We start from the raw sequence: 21,656 nt of genomic DNA, 5'->3' as shown, positions 1-21,656 counted from the left end.
GATTCCAGGTAAATTATCATATCATAATCATACGTATTATAATATATATAATTAAAAAGAATTCTTAACATACGAGGGCGTCTGTTGCATGCATTAAATTCATCTTATTTATAAAAGTAACCGTTGTTCTTCTTCTTTTTGGTGTCATGATTTTGAGTTTTGTTCTTTTCTGTTATGGATTTGGTTATGCATACTCCGGAACAATAATTCATGTCAATGTTTATAGGGATTCTTATGGATTTGCATTGAGGCCTCAATACGCACAAAGATACAGAGAGTATTCTTCAATCTACAAGGTATGAGATAATTATTTATTTTTTTTTAATTTATGATTATGGTGATTCTTGTTAATATTTCAATTTCATTCTACTACACATGTATTTGTTCAATTGTTTTGGGAAAAGAGCAATATTCTTTCACTGGTAAAAATAAACAGGATTCCCTATTATCCATAAAAATTTAGATTAGGTAAACCTTTGGTTCTCTCTGAATGATGGTTATGGTACTAATAGCTGATGCAACAAGAACAAGAGAAAACAAAAATGGCATGCATCATTCATTATTATTACATCATCTTAGAAAGTTTTTCTAATGGGTGATAAATTGTGCATGATGCATCTTAGTGCTAAGGAGTAGATTTATAGTTGCAAAAAGCTTCTCGCTAGTTCCTTGCACAATATAATAAAAAATTAATGCATTTGTATGAAACTTTTTCATTTCTCCTTATAATTTCAAGTAACAACTTGTCCCTAAATAACCACTGAAAGCATTGTATTTTAACCTTTTTTATACTTCAAATATTGCAGCCTTAGGAAATGATTTATGCTTTGCAACTATTAGTTGTTTTTCCTTATACGTAGGACAAGTTTAACTTAATCAACCTTAAATTGATTTATTAACATGTTAGGAGGAAGAAGGTGAAAGATCATATAAATGGAGAAGCTTCCTTGGAGAGGCACCCAACTCAGCAAAACCAAGTTCTCCAGAGAACAAACACAAAGAAACATCGGAAGTTGAATGTAATGAGGTAAAAGAAGAGAGTAGTTCAAATAAAGTATGCAAAGAAGATGATTTAAGCAGTAAGAATATTTCTGAAGGCACTAAAGAGGTTGGTGTAGGGGGTGTTAGTGAAGGAGGTGACTTAAGTGGCAATAAGTCTTCTGGAGTTAATGAGATAAAAGAAGGCACTAGTGCAGGAAGGGTTTGTGAAGGGGGTAATTCAAGTGGCAGAAAGGTTGTTTTTGATAGCTCAATAGAAAACAGTTCAGAAAAGGATTTGCACTATTCAGAAGAAAGAAAGACACGTAAAGTTCAACGCTGGGCTGAAATTAGGCCATCTCTTAGTGCCATTGAAAAATTGATGAGTTCTCGTTTCAAAAAGGGAAATGATGTGAAAGGCGAGATAAGAAATGGTAATAATGACCATCTTCCATATATAGAAAAATCTAAACTTGGAGGAGGGGTTTCTGCAACGGATGTTAATAAGTCAAGTGCTGCGTTAGTGGTTGAAGATTCACTTCAACAATTCTCTCTATGGAAAGAACTGGAGTTTCTTGTTCAGGGAGGCATCCCAAAGGATCTTAGAGGAGAGGTACATTGATGCATTCAAATGGTTTTGTAAGGTAGACAATGACTTTTGTAAACAATGTGAACAATGGGCTCTAGAATTAACCCTATAAAGTAAAAAAATACTCCATTCCCAAATTATCTCCTAAATCCTAACATTAGGATAACCATCCGCACACCTAATGAATTGAACATCCAAGCTATTGTTAGCTGTGCATGAGTAAACCGAATTAAAAGGAATAACCACCAAACAACTAAGATCAACATAATGCATACCTATTCAATTGAACATCCGATATATCCATTGTTCACATTGTTTAGTATTCTCATTATCTCCTTATACTTTTCGGCATTCAAATTCACAAGAATTCATAATTTTGTCGAGGAAAAATAGTACAGCCTTGTCTTTGCCACAATGTTCTTGTTACAGGTTTGGCAAGCCTTTGTAGGTGTAAAGACAAGGCGGGTTAAGAGCTATTATGAGGATCTGTTAGCAAAAGAAACTATCAATGCTGAAAGCAATGAGCAAAATGATACATCTACTGCATCTGGGAAGTGGAGAAAGCAGATTGAGAAGGTCATTAGCTGCATGCGCCTTGGACTTTATTTTGATTTGTAGGTGCTGCTTCTTTTGCTTCATATTAGAAGTTGGCTCTCTTCTTAGAATAAATCATACTTTTCATTTTCAGGACATTACAAGAACTTTCCCAGGACACCCTGCTTTGGATGAACATGGTAGAAATTCCTTGAGGCGTTTACTCCTAGCATATGCTAGACATAACCCCTCTGTGGGGTATTGTCAGGTAATTCGCGTCAATTAGAGCCTTTTTTTTCGAATATTGATTTGGCTATTCGCATTAATTTTTCACAAACCTTAAAAGCTTAAATACATTAATGCATTTCTATTTGTATTGTATCTTCTACAAGATCTTTTAAGGTTCTGTTAGCACGTCCGTCAAACCTAAACATTTAGTGGAAAAACATAACATGTTTAGATCCAAAAATGTAAACCAATTGAAAGATGACGTGTATCCTATGAAATAAGAGATGTGATATATTGCCTTGGATTTTTTAAATACTTTTCTTATTCCTTTAATTTCTTTTTTCAAGGGGTGTCATGTTTTATTCTTTGTGAGTGATAATCATTATTATGTTCATCGTTGTGTTCATTGTCATTAAAGTTTTTGTTATTGAATTTACATGCAGGCAATGAACTTCTTTGCAGGTTTATTGCTGCTTCTTATGCCGGAAGAAAATGCCTTTTGGTAGGTTAGGAAAACTTAATGTTACAAGAAGTAAACTTCTACGGGTTCTATCTTTTTATAGTTGCTTATAAAATTGTATACTTAAATCACGATTTTATCTTGGAGACTTTTGCACATAAGAGTTTTGGCCTGTATTAGGTTTATGAACTAATTTGTTTCTTTTTTCTCCTTTCTCTGGGACATCTCAGGACTTTTGTTGGCATCATTGATGATTATTTTGGAGGTTGTTATACAGAGGAAATGATAGAATCCCAGGTATGACTTATAAATTGTACTATGTAGACAAAATACCTTTATCTTGATCAATGGGTCTTGATTGCACATGTGATATTGAGAGACTTGTAGTAGTCCTCTTTGGATAGTGATAACTTTTAAACTTGTTAGGTGGACCAGCTTGTCTTTGAAGAATTAATGCGTGAAAGATTTCCAAAACTGGGTTTGTGTTTATTTATTTTCTCTTTGTTATTCTTCTTCTAATTGTCTCCATGAGTCGATTGGGATATCTTTGTTCATTCTTTCGATGCTTTGGGTGCAGTTAATCATCTGGAATACTTGGGAGTGCAAGTTACATGGATATCTGGACCTTGGTTCCTATCAATATTTGTGAACATGATTCCATGGGAAAGCGGTGAAATTTACATGGATTTTATCTTTTGTTTTGGGTGATGGTCTTTTGATACCATGGCATTGACTTTAATATGTTTCCTTTTATGATTCATTTCTATGTTTGTAGTACTTCGAGTTTGGGATGTGCTTCTATTTGAAGGGAACCGTGTTATGCTATTTCGAACTGCACTGGCCCTTATGGAACTATATGGTATTGAATGTTATCTTGTGCTGTTGTCTGATGTGTGCAATATGGTTGATTTATTGGTAAACATTTTCTTTGCACACTCTGAGGTTATAACGAAATTTGCATGTATCATTGTAGGTCCTGCATTAGTCACTACAAAGGATGCAGGTGATGCGATTACTCTATTGCAATCACTTGCTGGTTCAACATTTGACAGCAGTCAACTTGTCTTAACAGCTTGCATGGGTTTTCTAGCTGTGACAGAGGAAAAATTACATGAACTAAGAGAAAAGCATAGACCATCTGTATTAGAAGTAGTAGAAGAAAGGGCAAGGAAAGGAAGACTTTGGAAGGATTCCAAAGGGATTGCTTCTAAACTATATAGTTTCAAGCATGACCAAGAACCGTTAGTAGAAGAAAAGAAGGTTAGTAAAGGAGATGATATGGCCGCTAATGAGGAAATACCACGATTAGAGTCTCATTCCTCTGATTTGGATGAACTACTTCACAGTCTTAATGTTGATTCTGAAGTGGATTCTCTACCGGATCTCCAGGAACAGGTAATCTTCTGCATCCCATAAGATATACATCTTTCCTCTGTTACCTTGTAAAATGGCTATGTTTGTGTAGTAGATTGAAATTTATTTACAACGGAACATGACCATTATTTTGACTTATTAATTCACCTTAATATGTTCATGTCTTAAGACATGTCTTTGGAAGCTAAACTGGACACTAGTAAAATATGTTTTAAAAAGTAACAAAATAGGCCCTTAAATATGAAATAATGATGGTAACCGATCTCGGACTACACTCAAATATAAACTTAATCTATAATAGCAATAAAAAGAATTCCATCTTTTAACTGCTTTTAATGTCTAAACTTTGTTGTTTCTAAAATAACCCACAAGTTCAGAGATGTTGAGAAAAAGCTCAGTAGTGAGAGTGACTTGATTGAATAATAGTGCTTACAGAAGGTGATTTTAAATTTATTTAATTCAGGAAATAAATATTCACTTTTTTTTTTCTCTCCCAAATTTTGAAATGCTCAAAGAAGAGTAAATGGTCAAATAAGTCATTGGAAGATCACTCATTCTCCAAATTGGTTACCGAAAGATTTTACATTGCTAACAGCGTCAAAGTTTGTTGACGTGGTATGTTAAATAACATTACAACACACACATAGCAGTCCTAATTGATTTTTAACATGATTAATTTATGAAATTAGATCAAATCAAATCTAAATTGAGAAATTCCAATACCTGAAGTTCTTCCTTCAATTAAGTTTTGATTTTATATAATTTTATAAATTTATTATGTTAATAGTCAATTGAAACTCCTAAAAGTATGTTATGGTGTCACTTAACATGCTACATTAGTAAATTTTAACACCATTAATAAAGAAAGTGGCAGAAGAATTAATATGACTAATTTAAAATTTTTAAAGGACAAATTTGATTAAAAATTTTTTCAGGGACTAAAAAACAAATGATCTTTTAGAACTAATTTGATCATTTATTCGATCAAAGAATGAATTTTCAAGATTACATAAAAAATAAAAATATGGATTGAAAATTATCTAAAAACCAACATGTTTAAGATAAAGTGTGCTTTTATTAGCATCTCTATAACACCTTATAAGATTATATAGAGTATCTCAAAGATCCTAGAATAATTTATGTTTTGTTTATTATGATAAGATTATTTTATTTCATCCGATAATTAGTTTTATCTTTACAATTGTCCTCTCCCTTCCTCCTAAGGTAAGGGTGGAAACATATGGAGTTAGGTTAGGCTTCACCTTTAATAGGTCAAATCTACAATGTAGCTAACTAGCACACTTTCTCTCATAGACTATTTTTCGAGTACTAAGCTTGAGATGTTAAAAACTATTAAAGAAGAAAACTACTTGTACGCAATATTTTAAATTCAATGTTTACAACAACATCCAAACTTTTAAAGAACTTAAAATATAAAAGTATTTATAATAAAATATAACAAACTTAAGAACTCTTTTATCAAAACTTCTCATATATATATATATATATATATATATAATGCCAAAAGAGAAATCTTCCTGAAATAACAGAATCCAGAGAAAACCATAACATGAGTAAATAACGACTTCCGAATCTCTCAACATGTCTAAGAGGGAAAGCCAGGAAAGCCCCTAGAAGAGTCAAAATGATTTACACCATATATGCTCGATCCCTAATACCATCCTAAACAACATTTTCTAAGAATCTACCATTAAAGGTGTGTAAATTGTAATCTAACCAAATACTCCACTCCAAATAATGGCATACATTGTGCATTGCCACAAAGATTTTGCCTCTTTCTTCCAAAACATGCAAACCTCGTCGATAAAAGCTGATCTAGTGATGAGGGGTACACCCAAAATTTACCAAAGACATTAAGGAATTATCCATATGGCAGCGGGGAAATAGATTTGAGAATATTTCTGAACTGGGCTTATGTGATTCCATTATCAAGGAGGAAAGGTGCATTGTTCAAGGATTATGATACAAAATAAAGATGAGTATTTGGAATGTGAAAGGGAATGAAGAGAAAATAATGATTTCATTGACTAAGTGAGTAATTACAAGTAGTGTATATATATAAGTGAGTTAAGAATCTAACTAACTGCTATACAGTAGGAAGAATGACTAATTAATTGCTAACTAATTAAGTTGGGTATCCATAACATCCCCCCTCAAGTTGGCAGGTATATGTTGATCATGACAAACTTGGAGATGAGACTGTGGAACTGGGTTGGAGTTACCGGCTTCGTGAAGACATCGGCAAGCTGATGCTGAGTTCAAACATGGATCAGTTTGATGAATCCTGCCACAACTTTCTCTCGAACGAAATGGCAGTCTATCTCAATATGCTTGGTCCTCTCGTGGAATGTGAGATTTGATGCAATGTGGATGGCTGACATAGAGTCACAAAACAGCACGGAAGATGGTGCCTTGATTTGAAAATCAGATAAGAATCCTGTCAACCAAGTCAATTCAGCAGCCACAGCTGCCATAGCTCTATATTTAGATTCAACAGATGATTGGGAAACCATTTGTTATTTTTTTGATCTCCAGGAAATCAGAGAGTCTCCAATGAATACACAGTAACCTGAAACGCTTCTCCTAGTGTTGGAGCATCCCGCCCAATCTGCATCCGCATAAGCCATTAGCCTCTTTTCTGATTTTGCAGAAAATAATAACCCTTGACTCACGGTTCCTTTCAAGTATCGCAAGAGATGGTGAAGTGAATTCATGTGAGTAGTTCTAGGCTTAGGCGAGAATTTACTAAGGGTAGACACCGCATAGGTAATGTCCGGACGGGATATGGTGAGGTACATTAACCTCCCTATTATTCTCCGGTAGATGGAGGAGTCTGCAAGCAAATCACCATCGGAGTCGCTCAGCCTGAGGTTAGCCTCCATAGGCAGAGAAATAGACTTGGAATCTGTAAAATTAGTATCCTCCAAGATGCTTAAGGTGTACTTTCTTTGGCTAAGGACAATTCCATCACTGGACCTTGCTAGTTCCAAGCCTAAGAAATACTTCAAATCACCCAAAATCTTCAATTTGAAGGAGGCCTCCAACAGTTTCTGTACCTTATGCATCATATCCTTGGAAGGACTAGATAGTATGATATCATCTACATAAACCAGCAAGTAAACAATCTTGTCGCCACTACCATAAGAGAAGAGGGAGTAATCATGCTTGGACTGTTTGAACTTGTGAGTGAGCAGCGCTGAAGTGAATTTATGGAACCATTGTCTTGAGGCTTGTCTCAAACCATAGATGGACTTGTTCAACTTGCATACGAGTCCAGGGCTCTTGGACTTGTAACCAAGAGGCAGGTCCATATAAACTTCTTCGAACAAGTCACCGTTCAAGAAGGCGTTGTTCACATCTAGTTGCAACAAAAACCAATTGTTGATGGCTGCCAAAGAAAGGAGAACCCTGACAATGGTGAGTTTGGCCACAGGAGAGAAGGTGTCCTTAAAGTCAATACCTGCCTGCTGCGTATAGCCCTTTGCAACCAAACGGGCCTTATAGCGCTCTATTGAGCCATCTGCCTTACACTTGACTTTGTACACCCAACAACATCCAATGGTGTGTTTTCCTGGTGGAAGAGGAACTAAAGCCCAAGTATTAGTGGCCTCCATGGCTTGGAACTCCTCATCCATAGCCTGCCTCCACTCAAGGTATTTCATAGCTTGATGGAAGAAGGAGGGCTCAGGAATTACAGCAACATTAGCTATGAAATGAGAGTGATGGTGTGAGATGTGTTGAAACCGATCTAGAGTCCCATGAGAGACAATATTGCATTGATAATCCTTGAGGTAAGATGGTGGTCTGTGTTGTCTGTACGATTTTCTCAAGTTAATTGGTGAGTTTGGAATATTAGACTGATGTTGTGAGGTAGGTTCAGTGACTAGCATATCCACAGATGGTGAGATGGTGGTTGGGCAGAAGGAGGGATGGTAAGTGTGACTAGAGGGACTGCATCAGTGATGGATGCTAGGATAACTATGTCAGGGAAATTGTCCACCATGGGCCTGGAAGTATCGGTTAATTGTCGAAAAGGAAATTCAGTTCTGATAAAGGAAACATCTCTGGAGATGAAAATTTTCTTGTTCACTGGGTCATACAACTTGTGTCCTTTGTAACCAGAAGGATAGTCAATGAAGATTGCACGCGCTGCTCTCGGGGAGAACTTGTGTCTCTGAGATAGAAGAGAAGACGCATGAGTCAAGCAGCCAAAGACTCACAAAGACTGATAGTCAGGTTGCTTAAGGAAGAGTTTCTCATATGGAGAGCAGTGTTGAAGTGCTGGACTTGGTAAGCGATTGATGAGGAAAGTAACAGTCAAGACACAATCTCCCTAAAAGGCTATTAGGGCCTTGGACTGAAAGAACAATGCTCTGGCCACATTGAGTAGATGCTGGTGCTTTCTTTCAACAACGGAATTTTGTTCTGGCCGCTCCACACAGGAGAATTGATGAAGCATGCCCTTGGAATTCAGGTAATCAAGGAGCATTAATTCACCAGCATTGTCTGATCTCACCTGCTTTACCCTAGTATTAAATTGAGTTTCAATCATATTAAAGAAATTGATGAGAGTGTGAGAAGCATTAGATTTGTATTTTAGCAAAAAAGTCCAAGTGAATCTGGAATAATCATCCACAATAGTAAGAAAATATCTCATGTTATTATAAGTTGGAGCTCTATAAGGGCCCCAAATATCACAGTCAACCAAATCAAAGGCATTCTTACAAAAATGATTATTGGATTGAAAAGACAAACGCTTGAGTTTAGCTAAGGGACAAACTTCACAAGTAGAATGATTGTATTTAAGAGTTTTATTGGATAAAAAAGGACTCAATTTGTTAAAGACGTTTTTTGAAGTGTGACCTAAACGAGCATGCCAAATAGTGCTATTAACATTCGTTACTGATTGACAACTATGAACAGAACTCCTGGTATGGACTGTGAAGGGTGATTGTAGCAGAAACAGGTCATCAGTTTCATCACCTCTGCCAATCACCTTCTTGGAGGTCCTGTCCTATATGATGAAGGCTAAGTCAGAAAAGAGGACTATGCAGTTAGACAATTTCAATAAAGAACTAACAGAAATCAAATTAACTCGGAAAGAGGGAATGAATATGACATTGTAAAGGATTAAAGAAGAATTAAGAACAACATTACCAATAGCTAAGGCATGAATTTTGGTATGGTCAGGTAAAACAACAAAATGATTTGTAAGAGGTTTGGGATTTTCCAAAAAATTAAAGGAATTAGTGATGTGAGTGGTGGCTCCGGAATCAACTATCCAATAACTAACCTCTGCCATTTGATTCGAATAACATGAGGAAAACACTTTACCTGCACAAATTTCAAGTTCAATGTCCTGAAGAGCTTACTGAGTTTGCAAGAGAGTCATCAATTGGTTGTACTGAGCCGTTGTAAGTGAAAAGGTAGATGTTGGAGATGGATCTTGACTTTCTTGATCATGAGCGACCTTGGCAACATGATGCACTTGGGATTTGACATTCACAGGCTTGTTCTGGGAATATCTAGGAGGATATCCATGGAGACGATAACATTTATCTTCAGTATGTCCCAGCAACCCACAATGAGCACAGAGTGGACGATCTTTCCTCCCTTTCACCTTGGGTCCAGAAGGAGCGGTGGGTCTTGGAGACTGTTTAACAGCAAAAGCCATATGTTGGCTTGGAGAGATGAATGCTTTCTGCTTCTCCTCTTGCAACACAAGGGAAAAGACTTTTTCAATCGGAGGTAGTGGATCTGACAATAAAATCTGGCTTCGAACACTTGCCAAATTCTCATTGAGATCCATAAAGAACAGCATCACATATTCTTGATCAAGAAAGGCTTGAATCGGCTTAACGCCACCACAGGAACAAGATACCACTGGCTTGAAGGTGTTGAGTTCTTCCCAAAGTATCTTCAACTTTGTGAAATACTGTGAGACCGAGAGAGAGCCTTGAGTCAGAGACATGAGTGACCTCTTTAGCTCAAAGATGCGAGGTGCATTGTTCTGAGAGAAGCGAGTCTCCAAATCTTGCCACAATATCCTTGGAGATCGCATTCAGCAACCATGTAGTGACGATATTGTTCGTGTACTGCCACGATTCAGCGAGCGCAGGGTCAAGAACTGGATCTGGCTTCGGGAGGGAGCCATCGATGAAGCAGATTTTGCATTTTCCACTCAACGCAAGCCTCATCGATCTGCACCAAGAAGCGTAGTTGTCTTCTTGTAGGGGTTGTGAAACAAGCACGAGCCCTAGGTGATTGCCAGACTAAAGTAGATACGCATCAGGAATCGGCGAGGGCGGTGCCGGAGCTCGAAGTGTATTGGAATCTCCATGAGGAACTGTGGATATAGAAATCGCAGACATTCTGATTGATGAGTAGAAGAATAGAGAAAGAGCAAGAAGGTTCTTGTCGAAACGAGAAAGAGGAATGGAAAATCAAGAAATTTTCCCGAGAAAAATCAAAGAATGAAGGGAGAGAATAATGCGAAAGTGTGAAGAAGAATTACATCTGATACCATATTTGGAATGTGAAAGGGAATGAAGAGAAAAGAATGATTTCATTGACTAAGTGAGTAATTACAAGTAAGGTATATATATATATATATATATATATATATATATATATATATATATATATATATATATATATATATATATATATATATATATATATAAAAGTGAGTTAGGAGCCTAACTAACTGCTATACAGTAGAAAGAATGACTAATTAATTGCTAACTAATTAAGTTAGGTATCCATAACAATGAGATTGCAAGTATATATACTAATCAGATGTATTAAGTTTCCTTAGTGGACTCTTTATCACTAAGGTTCGTTAAGAATTGGAAGTTCCAAGAACTGGAAGAGCTCTCAATAGAATAAAAATCCATGATAGGAAAGTTATGTAAAGAGGTTAGGCAATAAAGATGAGGAAAAACTAGATAAAAAGGAGCATTGCCTACACAATAGAAAATGAGAACCATCTATTTTCAAAGAAAGCAAACAATTGAAGGTAGCATAACTGTTGGAAATAACTTTACGATGCTAAAGTGAGCAGTATATGTAAGCATGATTATGTCACGTCCATTTTTGTTCATGCCATACTTCAAATAGCCTATGCCAACAGGAATGAGGGCTCTAAAGGGAAACGCTAATTATTTTGTTTCCAAGCTAATGTTTTTGATACCCAGATTGTATCAAGAACTAATCCTCCTTGCTTGTTTGATTGACAACAGATCTCCCAACTCACCAAATAATTGAACATTCTAAAGCACCGAACCCAAGGAAATCCCTCGTAATCTGCTCATTGGTATTGACTATTCCCTTAGTATGCGAAACTTAAAAAAATAAATAAAGTATGTTGGATCAAGCAACATTGAATTAGGGTGATCCTGCCTTCAAGAGAAAAATAAATCCCTTTCCATACCTCGAGAGACTCAAATAATTTTCACAATAGAATCCCAAAAAGAGGTTCAGGTAAGGTTGTCACCCAAAGGGATTCCCATATAAACAAGAATCCATTCTAGAATTGGACATCTGGCCAAAATATTATGTTTGAGAGTTTTTTGTTAGGTCAATAATCCTTGCTAAACCACTCTTAGACATATTGGTCCTCAAATCGAAGCCTAGCTCAAAAATATGAAAGATAGAGAGAGAATTTTATAAGATATATCCTTATCATTTTTCAAAATCAGATTGGTACAATCAGCAAACTGCAAATGAGAAACCATAATCGCTTCATATCCACTAAGCATCCATCACTAAATTGAATAAGAAGGGGGATAGAGATTTACCTTGCCTTAAGCCCCTCTCACCATGGAACCATGTATTTGGCTCACCATTAACAACAACTAAGAAAGTACTTACAACAAGGCAACATGAAATCCAATTCCCACCATTTAAAGCCAAATCCTTTTTACTTTAACATCCTGTCCAAAAAATCCTAGTTGACTTTCTTGTATGGGGTTTCTCAAACTCTATTTTAAAATAAGATATTCTTCTATTCATTAGCAATAAAAAATACATCTAAGATCTATCTACTAGCTACATGGTATTTATTAAAACTTCTATCCCTGTACTTGACAATTAAAGGGATTAGATGTTTGGTACAAATTTGTTTTCTTATTAGCAAAACATGATAGAAAATATGAGAATATTACTCATTGGTGATAAAACTATATAAGCTTTACAACACCTTTTAAATTTCAATCATTAACAGCTACTGTGCAGGTGGTTTGGTTGAAGGTTGAGTTATGCCGATTGCTGGAGGAGAAAAGAAATGCAATACTGAGGTTCTTCTCTGTCTTCTTCTTGCTTTTATTGAAAGTTTTTTATTATGACCTAAAGCATGTTGCTTATAAAGTAAGGCTTAGAGTATGTTTCTAGAATATAATTACAAGATAAATTTCATTAGGGAGGAAATTTATCAGTTCAATGCAATTACTACCACTGGAATATTGATAATGTTGATTTCGGATGCAATTTGGTGATTTGCCCAAGAAAGTCATTCTAGATCTTTTAGTGATCATGTTCAAATATTGTCCATTGATGGTTCTGGAAATGTTTCTTAAGGAACAATATATGCATATTCCTAAAACCTTCACTGTGAAATGTCATTGAACAACATGAATTATTTATTTTGTTTGCATAATCACTTTATATTCTATCTAGGTCATATGGCTTGTATTAGTATATTAAATCATTTGATAGGGTTGTATATGGTGTTCTATTTTGGCACTTTTGATTTTCAATTTCTATTCCGTTACTTCCATGTTTCTTTATTAATATGACAACGTGATTCAATTATGGGAAAATTGAACTTTATCTCTATAACTGAAAATATATGAATTGACTCCTAGCATTTTCTACTTGTGTTAATTGACACTTATTGTCTTATTCCATTGTTAAAACATAAGTCAAACAAGTTTAAGAAACTTTAAGGCATCATAATACATCTTGTGATTTGATTTATGGGAATAAAATGGCTAAAGTATAAGGGGTTACATGCTTATTGCATAAATTTAAGGGTTTTACTAAGGGCACTTGTTAAAAATACAAAGTGAAAGGATTTTGTAGAAAAAGATAAGATTTTGAAGTTTCCAATTATATTTAAAGCAAAACGTTACTTTTCCATTTAAAAAAAAGGGTAATACTAGGTAGACAAAAAAAAAAAAAACAGCCAGAACTTGCCTTATTTAGCATTCATTAGTTGTCGCAACAATTAATAATTGCTAAATAAGGCAAGTTATTACTGATTTTGGCTGATTTTCTTTGGTTACCAAACATTTCCGTTAAAAAAAAGAAAAGGCTTCCCCTTTTGTATTCTTCCCAATTTCCCCAAGGATAGGCCACTTCTTCGCAAAACCGTAAATTTAATGAAACGATTAAAGTGTACTTCAAGAAAGTTTAATTTCAAGTTGATTTGCACTTTCTTAAAAGTTTGTAGATAATGTGCACATGACTTATAGTTGAGGAGATTAATGTGCATCCCTTCAATTATTGTTAGATATTATGATTAGTTTACTTGTGATGCATTAATAGTGTAAAAGATTTATACACTTGTAATTTTTCATTTGCATGAATATGCAACAAGATATGGAAAACTATATAAAAAAAATATACTTTCTTTTATGATTCCTATGAAAATAATTTTTCTCCATACATGGGATTTCATCTTTGAACAGAGCTGAGGAGCTAGAAACAGCTTTAATGGATATGGTAAAGCAGGATAATCGACTGCAATTGAGTGCAAGGGTAAATCCAATATTTGGATGATTGAAGTTACTATATTATATTTTTTTCAATTTTTATTTAGATACCTTGACATACTTGCAATTACTAAATTAATGAGAATGGAAATTTGTTTTCTCATTAACTTAATTTTTCTATTTTTCCTTGTGTGGAAAGTGGTTCAATTGGAAGATAACATGAATCTCTTTGAAAAGGATAAAGAAGAATGAAGAGAAGTTTTGGAGAGACCATTATATTCCATTAATTGAGCCCACCTAGTAGAATAGGATATGTTTGTTGTTGTGGTGGTGGTGTCCTTTGAATTCATTTCCTTCCAATTTGCACTTTAATTTAGAGTATAGGATATGGTATAAACATTTTGTAACAAAGACTAGATTTTACTACATAGTTTTTTCAGTTAAGCTTTATACTACGAAAGTTTTAAAAATTACTTACGAAAAATCATGTAGTAAAATTACCCATGAAAGAACAAAAATCTAAAATCGTGCATGAAAGATAATTTTGTTTGAGAAAGATTCCCATTTTCGGGTGAATGTGTCCAACAAAGCAACTCTTTTAAGTGTATTGGAAGGAGGAATTATAGTTCTTTCACGTGTACTTTTGTCACTTTCTCACAAAGAAAGCAGAAACAAAAATATTGTGAAAGAACTAAATAAGCTTAATATGAATATCATTTCATGTTTCAAACAGCAGAAAAGTTTTGTTTATGCAATATAAGACATAAGCACTTGAAAAGTAAGTTCAAAACCTTTTTGTTAGTCATTTAATTTGTGATGCTTATAATATTTCTTGTCATCATTTAGATTGAGGAATTGGAGCAGGAAGTAGCCGAGTTACAACAAGTCCTTGCAGATAAGAAAGAACAGGAAGTTGCCATGATGCAGGTTTTCTTGCGCACCTGCTTTCTCCAATTTTTATTTTTGTAAGCTTATATGTTAAAATAAATAAGTAAAAGGAAACAAATAACAATTTATTTGTAATTTGTATAGAAAACATTGAAATCTTTTTCGTGCCACAGGTCTTAGTGAAGCTAGAGCATGATCAGAAAGATACTGAAGATGCTCGTAAAAGAGCAGAACAAGAACTTGCAGCTCAAAAATTAGAAGTTCATATCCTTCAGGTAACCCGTTTGTTGATATCACTGTGATTCTTGTAATTTGTTACATCGTACTTTACAGATTGGGGCAGTAAAATGTTGGAATTTCTAAGCAGTAGACAAGTCACACATCCATTAAACATGAGTTATGTGTAGTATATAATATAGAGAACCATAGACTTGTAGACCCATTTTTGCCTTTAAAATTTTTGTCAAGATGTACTGTTCGATCCAAAGACGACTTGCTTGAAAGTGCATCACTATGCAAAGAGAAGGTTTGAATGGTTGAGTGAGGAGTGAAAGGAAACGTTAGCACTCAGTTGAAAATTTGAATTATATTGGCAGGGCTATAATAGCAATATTAGTTTTAAGGAAAACAATCCCATGGCAATGGGGTATAATAGTTAGTTTAATTTTAAGAAAAAAAATTTCAAGGAAGATAATCTTACAATCCCTTTTCTCATATGCGATTAAGAATGATGGGATTTCATTCCTTGGAATAACTCAACTCTGGAATAGTTTATTTAAAGTGATGCACCTAATAGGGGAATCTTATATTCTGATATGCACATCTCTAGGAAGGTGTTATCTGCAGCATGTTTTTGGCTCCCCTCTCTAACACGAAATTCTTAAATAAAGTTAAAAGGCTAGCAGATAAGATAATCACACTAAAGTTTTTAGTTATACTACAAATTAAGCACACCTCTTTCTCCCTCTTGGTGCCTAAAGATTGTTGATGAATACATTGGTTTCTATATTCATTTATAAGGTTTGTGTGTAATCCTATTAGCACTATCATTGTTGACGTTTTTGCATGTTATAATATATTTAAAAAGAATGATGAGATAACTAATATAGATAATGTGCCGATAGTTCTAATATATTTTGCTATTGGTTTTATTTTGTTTACAATGTGATGTGGATAGTTTCAATGGCTTCCACAAATTTTGGAATAAAAATTGTCCATTTTTTTACAAAAAATTAAATATCTACATCATGTTTATGGTATTGAAGAGCTATCTAATTTCTAAGATGGATGAGTCTATTTTCCATATTAGTAGAAGTGAAAACACTATATTAACTATCAAGGATATTGTAAGACATATATATATCTATTTCCAGTATAATAAATGTGCAGGAAAAGTATGAGAAAGCCATGATATCAATTGCTGAGTTGCAAAAACGGGTGATTGTTGCAGAAAGTATGTTGGAGGCTACCCTTCAATATGAATCTGGCCAAAACAAAGCACTTTCTTCACCAAGGTACAAAATATTTCATATTTTAGAATATTTGTTATAGTAATTTACAATTTGTATGCAACATTTTTTCTTTTAAGTTCAAATTTTATTATTACTATTTTGTTACAAATTATTTTAGTTATTGCCTTTATCACTTGAAGATGCCAAACTAATGGAGAAATAGTCCTTAGTCCTTATCTTCATAAACAATGGAGATATGCAAAATTGTAGAAACTACATAGAGATTAAGACAAAGAGTCATACCATAAAGTTAGAGGATGATAGAAATAGAATAGAGATTGAGAAAAGAGATCTAGGTTTTGGAGAATCAATTTGTCTTTATGATAGGTAAATCCATCTTGGAGACTATACACTTGTTGAAGAGAGTGATAGAGAGATGTCAGAGCAATAAAAGGAAATTTTACATATGGCCATTGATATGGTACCATGGGAAGTCCTATAGAAGGTATTGTAGAAGAAGGGACTAAGGATAGCATAATGTAATTAAAGACATGTAAGGTGGGATCCATAAATCTTGTGAGAACACAAAGTGGTTAGTAGAGGAATTTTCTATTGGTATATGATTACACTAAGGCTGATCTCTAAGTGTATGATTTTTACATTAGTATTGGAGGTGGTTTATGAACCTATCTAGAAACCTATATATTTCTTAGGTGGCCGGTTTAGACATGTGGGAGAAGACCAGCAGAGCATTCGATCAGCAAAATAGTATCAAAGTTCTCTACTTTCATGCGTTTAGCACACTCATGGTAGACTAGATTAGTAGCAATTTGAATTACACTTGTGCTATCTACGTGAAGAGAAGTAAAACTAGACTGAGGTAACCCAAACTTAGCTAATATTCCTTGAAGCTAAGTTGTTTTGGATGATGCAGCAGACATAGCACGATATTCTGACTTAGTAGAGCTACTTAAAGACACGGTCTTGCTTTTTTACTTTTCCATGATATCAAAAAATCTCCAAGGAACATGCACCAACCAATGACAAATTTATGGGTATTAGGACAACTTGCCCAATCTGCATTATTATAAGTAATTAGGTTCATGGGAAAAACAGCATATAAACCACGACAAGTAATGCCCTTCAGATATCTAATAATTCGACAAACAACAGCTATGTGGAGGTATCTTAGGGAGTCATAAATTGACAAATTTGTTGTGCAAGAAATGAGATATCAACCCTTTAATTGCTAGCTGCCAATTGTCGATAAAGCCAAGGATCTGAAAGTTGCTGCCCTCATCATAATGTTACTTGATGTTCACTTCAAGAGGAGTTACAATAGGTGAAGATCCTTGAAGACCAGCTAAGATAATCAAATCATGTGTGTACTTCCAATCCTATGAAGTAAGAAAGGTTACCAAGATCCTTCATTTGAAAAGAATCATGAAGGTGTTGTTGTAGCTAACTAATCAATAGAGTGAGTTCATGGGACAACAATATCATCAATGTATACCAAAATAAAGAACAAGGCAAATAGTGGTTTTCAAAGAAACAAAAGTCATATTCGCTCTACACATATCTAAATTGGGCAAAGTTGATTGGCTTATAACATATAACGAATGATTCAACTTACAAGCCTCAATAATAGAAGAGGAAATTAAACCGGTGGGAGGTTTCATGTAAATTTCCTCTTTGAGATACCATGGAGAAAGGCTTCTTTTAAATCGAAGTGTTTAAGTGACCATCCTTGTTTGGTAGCAATTGTGAGAATTGTATGAATAGTAATCACTTTAGCTATAGGAGCAAATGTTCCCTCATACTTAATGTCATACTCTTCTTGGTGTCCCAAGACAGAAACTGAGCCATATAATGATCCAAAGAACTGTCAAATTAAAATTTAACTCAGTAAACCCATTTACAGCTGATAGGTTCGACGTGAACTAGACATGGAACAATGTCTTCTCTTGAAGAGCTATAAGTCCTCTTGCATGCTCTTTGCCAACTTCCATCTTTAGCTGCTTGTGGATAAAAAACTAGATTATTTATTTCCAATAACAAACAATTGGAATTGAAATTCCGATGGTATATAGTTTTTCCTAGTGAATTTGGCACAAAAGTCAGAATCGTTATTTCCCAAACCAACCATGTTAAAGAAAAATACTAAATGAAGAAACCAAACCAAGTAAAAGAAAGAAACATCTGAAGGTACCAATGACCAAAGAAAAAAAAAGATTTAATTACTCTGTTGTCCCTATAGTTTTACTAAATTTACAACTAGATCCTTATACTTCTTTTCTTTGCAATTAGGTCCCTACACTATTTTTAATTTTGTAATTAGATTCTTTTCATGTCAAACACGTTAAAATTAACGGAATATTTTTTCAAAAATTTGTGTTCAAAGATCTAATTAAGTTCTTAATTGTGGATACCTTTAATTTGCAGAGAAATATTTAGTTAACTCTAATATTTTTTATATTAGGAAGACCCAATTATAAAATCAAAAGTAATGTAAAGACTCAATTGAAAGAAAAAAGATTATAGCAATATAATTGCAGATTTGGTAAAATTATAGAGACCAACAGAATAGTTAAACAAAAATAAAATCACTACCCAAAAGTACTAGAGATGAAAAAATCCAAGATGAACTAAGACTACTCTAGAACCCAAGCTCTATTACCATGTTAAAGTCTGATTTGAAAGACAAGATGTCCCTTGCTATTTCTTTCATACAACATATAGAAAAATGTACAGTATCAAGGATAGAATTTTTATCTGATTTACACTGGTTTTCATACTAAGTTACTGAGATTTTAGGATGATATCTAGCTTAATTTTACTCCCTATAGCAACTATATATTCTATATATGAAAATAGGAAAATATACTCCTAGTGGACAAAAATGTCCTATGGAAACTGACAGATCACAGGGAAAGATTTTGAATGAGGTGGTCAAGAGAGATTGATAAGCATAAATAGGCTTACTGTAGAAATGGTATATGACAAGATGCAATGGTATTGTTTGATTTATGTTGACTATCTCATCTAGTAGGATAAAAATTTTATTATTGTAATTGTAGTATTGCCTTTATCACTTTATGATTTTCCTTTGAAACACTTGGACTATATATGCTGAAGACTAAGACCTCCATATTTCACGCATAAATCATCTATTAAGCATATTGATCCATAATTGCATAATTTTGCTTTAAGGGATTAGGGAAGTAAAAGTTCTGAATTCTGATATATTTCATTCTCAGTGATGTCCTTTCTATATCTGAATTCTGACTTTGAAATTTCCGAGAGAGATTGTTAGAAAATATGTAGATATTAAAAAAGAGAGAAAATAGAAAAGTGATTCTGTCGTTGTATCCACTGTCTCCAATATTTTAGTGATTGAGAATTAACAAATTGATAAATTTTGTATTAAGATATGGACATTTTGATTGTTTCAATATTATGTGCATTAAGATGGTTACCAAACCACACCAAGATCGTTAGCATATGATGCAAGATTTGCTACCTCCATTGTTTGTTGAGAGCACATTCATTTGGATCAATTTCATTGGCGGTACTTTTGTAGGGTTGGTGGTCGTCAAAGTCCACATACAGATAGCAACTCACGTTTTGGTCTACTTTTTGGACGTGGTTGGCTTGATAAAAACAAGGTAAAATATTCGTTTCTACAGTTATTACAATTCAGCGTTGCAAGAATTAGCCATCTGAAGATTGGGTGCATTAGAAACTGATGCAGTTAATTACTTGATCCTGTATTCATTTATATTTTTGTTTACCTTGTAAAGATATTGTATCAATCTTTTAAAAAATTTAGAATTTTTAAAGAGTCAATTTTCAGTTTTTGCCATAATATGCAAATTGAGTATCAAAAATGATATTTGCATAAAAAATATGAGCCATCATATAAGCTACCAAGTATTTGTGTATGAATACAATATATATGGGTAGTTGATTTTTTGTGTATACGTAACATCGTTAGTTTTAGTATATATGTGCTAATTTCCATTCTTTCAGGTGGAGTAATTGACAAGCTCCGCATTTCTTATTGATAAAAACTTACACACATTCTGTTGTAGCAGAAGCTTATAATTGTTTTTTATTGATTATGCTTTACACATCCTATTAAACAGGGAAAGTCTAATGCTGAGGAATCCGGTGAAAGTTTGTCTTCCAATGCCGCTTTGGGGACTGAATCCAACGACCAAGAAAAGCAAACATAGTACATGCAGAGCCGCGATGTTTGAGAGCTAGGAGTAGTTAGTTACGGCAGTTTCTGGTTTGCATCATTCTGTTTTTATTTGTGATAGTTGGCTGAAAGAAAGATAAGAAAGAAGAATCCACTTGTATCACCATCCATTCAAATCCGAGCCTTTCCTTCCGAATTTTTTATTACCCATTAAAGTATTAAACCAAACTAGAGATATATGTCAGGGATGCTATAGATATGGATAGTTAAAATAGTAATGTAAAGGTATATCTTTTTTTTCTTTTTTAACGATGTTATCATTTAATTCAAAACAAACTTAACTTTGTAACTCTTAATGTGGATTCTTTGATTCGGATGAAGTACACATAATTTGAAAAACTATTAAGAGAAAATCTCCATATTGATAGGGTGAAGAAAATATGAATACATAATCATTTGTGATCATAAAATAATCAAGCACGGATAAATCTATCCACAAAATAATAAAATTGACATTATATCTATAAAAAGATTGTTGATAAAATTATCTAAATTTTAAAAAATTATTTAAAATTTTCAAACCACCTCTCCTAACTTAACTTAATTCAAATTCCCAATTATAATTTAGGCAGAGTTTTAAATATTCCTAGACACTATTGTTTTAATAATTTTAACTGTTAATCTTAATTATAAAAAATATATATAATTGGTGTACGAAATTGACTCCGTAATATTCGCACAGATAGACCGACAAGTGCACTGGGTCGTCCAAGTAATACCTCAGGTGAGTGAGTGTCAATCCCATGGAAGTTGTTGGTTTGAACAAGCAATGGCTATCTTGTAGATCTTAGTTAGGCCGATAGAAAATATAGTTGTTGTGAAAAATGCATAAAAACGGAATAAAGATAGAATTACTTGATTGGTGTGAAATCAATAATAAAGGAATGGTTGAGGCTTCGGAGATGCTTCTTTCTTCTGGATCAACTTTTCTCACTGTCTACTTCAACTTCTGATGATTCATTCCATGACAGGCTGTAAGTGATTAACGCCAAGTCAGTGGTCATTAATCTCCTCTGCTTCAGATCAAACGCCAGGTCAGTGGTCATCCAATCTGAACAGAGGGGTGAAGCTCCTGCAGTCCATTCCCTTGGTGATCCTACTCAAAGCACCACAGACAAGGTCGAATCTTCCAGATTAGAGAATGTTGCTTCCTAATTCT

At 34.1% G+C, this 21,656-nt stretch overlaps 1 protein-coding gene across 1 annotated transcript; it reads left to right on the top strand.

Annotated features, from left to right (window-relative positions):
- Positions 1-146: 146 nt before the first annotated feature.
- Positions 147-20,856, top strand: LOC112742527 (uncharacterized). The gene is made up of 17 exons (XM_025791769.3): positions 147-296; positions 908-1,591; positions 1,997-2,143; positions 2,256-2,369; positions 2,773-2,831; positions 3,020-3,086; positions 3,216-3,267; positions 3,367-3,459; positions 3,565-3,648; positions 3,763-4,184; positions 12,420-12,481; positions 13,874-13,943; positions 14,744-14,824; positions 14,959-15,060; positions 16,175-16,299; positions 19,817-19,901; positions 20,382-20,856. The coding sequence occupies exons 1-17, from the start codon at positions 147-149 to the stop codon at positions 20,469-20,471; spliced, it is 2,487 nt and encodes an 828-aa protein (XP_025647554.2). The 3' UTR covers positions 20,472-20,856.
- Positions 20,857-21,656: the final 800 nt, after the last annotated feature.

The sequence above is a fragment of the Arachis hypogaea genome, chromosome 2, assembly GCF_003086295.3.
Source record: "Arachis hypogaea cultivar Tifrunner chromosome 2, arahy.Tifrunner.gnm2.J5K5, whole genome shotgun sequence".
Lineage (NCBI taxonomy): Eukaryota > Viridiplantae > Streptophyta > Magnoliopsida > Fabales > Fabaceae > Arachis > Arachis hypogaea.
Note: the sequence above shows the minus strand (reverse complement) of the source record. Positions and strands in the feature narration are given on the sequence as shown.

What these genes read in the sequence shown, in the direction of transcription:
- LOC112742527 (XM_025791769.3), top strand. Translation starts at nt 147, where the DNA reads ATGATTTTGAGTTTTGTTCTTTTCTGTTATGGATTTGGTTATGCATAC. An exon ending in CATGATTCCATGGGAAAGCG is followed by an intron (nt 3,460 to 3,564) that starts GTGAAATTTACA and finishes CTATGTTTGTAG; the next exon opens with TACTTCGAGTTTGGGATGTG. An exon ending in TAGAAGTTCATATCCTTCAG is followed by an intron (nt 15,061 to 16,174) that starts GTAACCCGTTTG and finishes ATAAATGTGCAG; the next exon opens with GAAAAGTATGAGAAAGCCAT.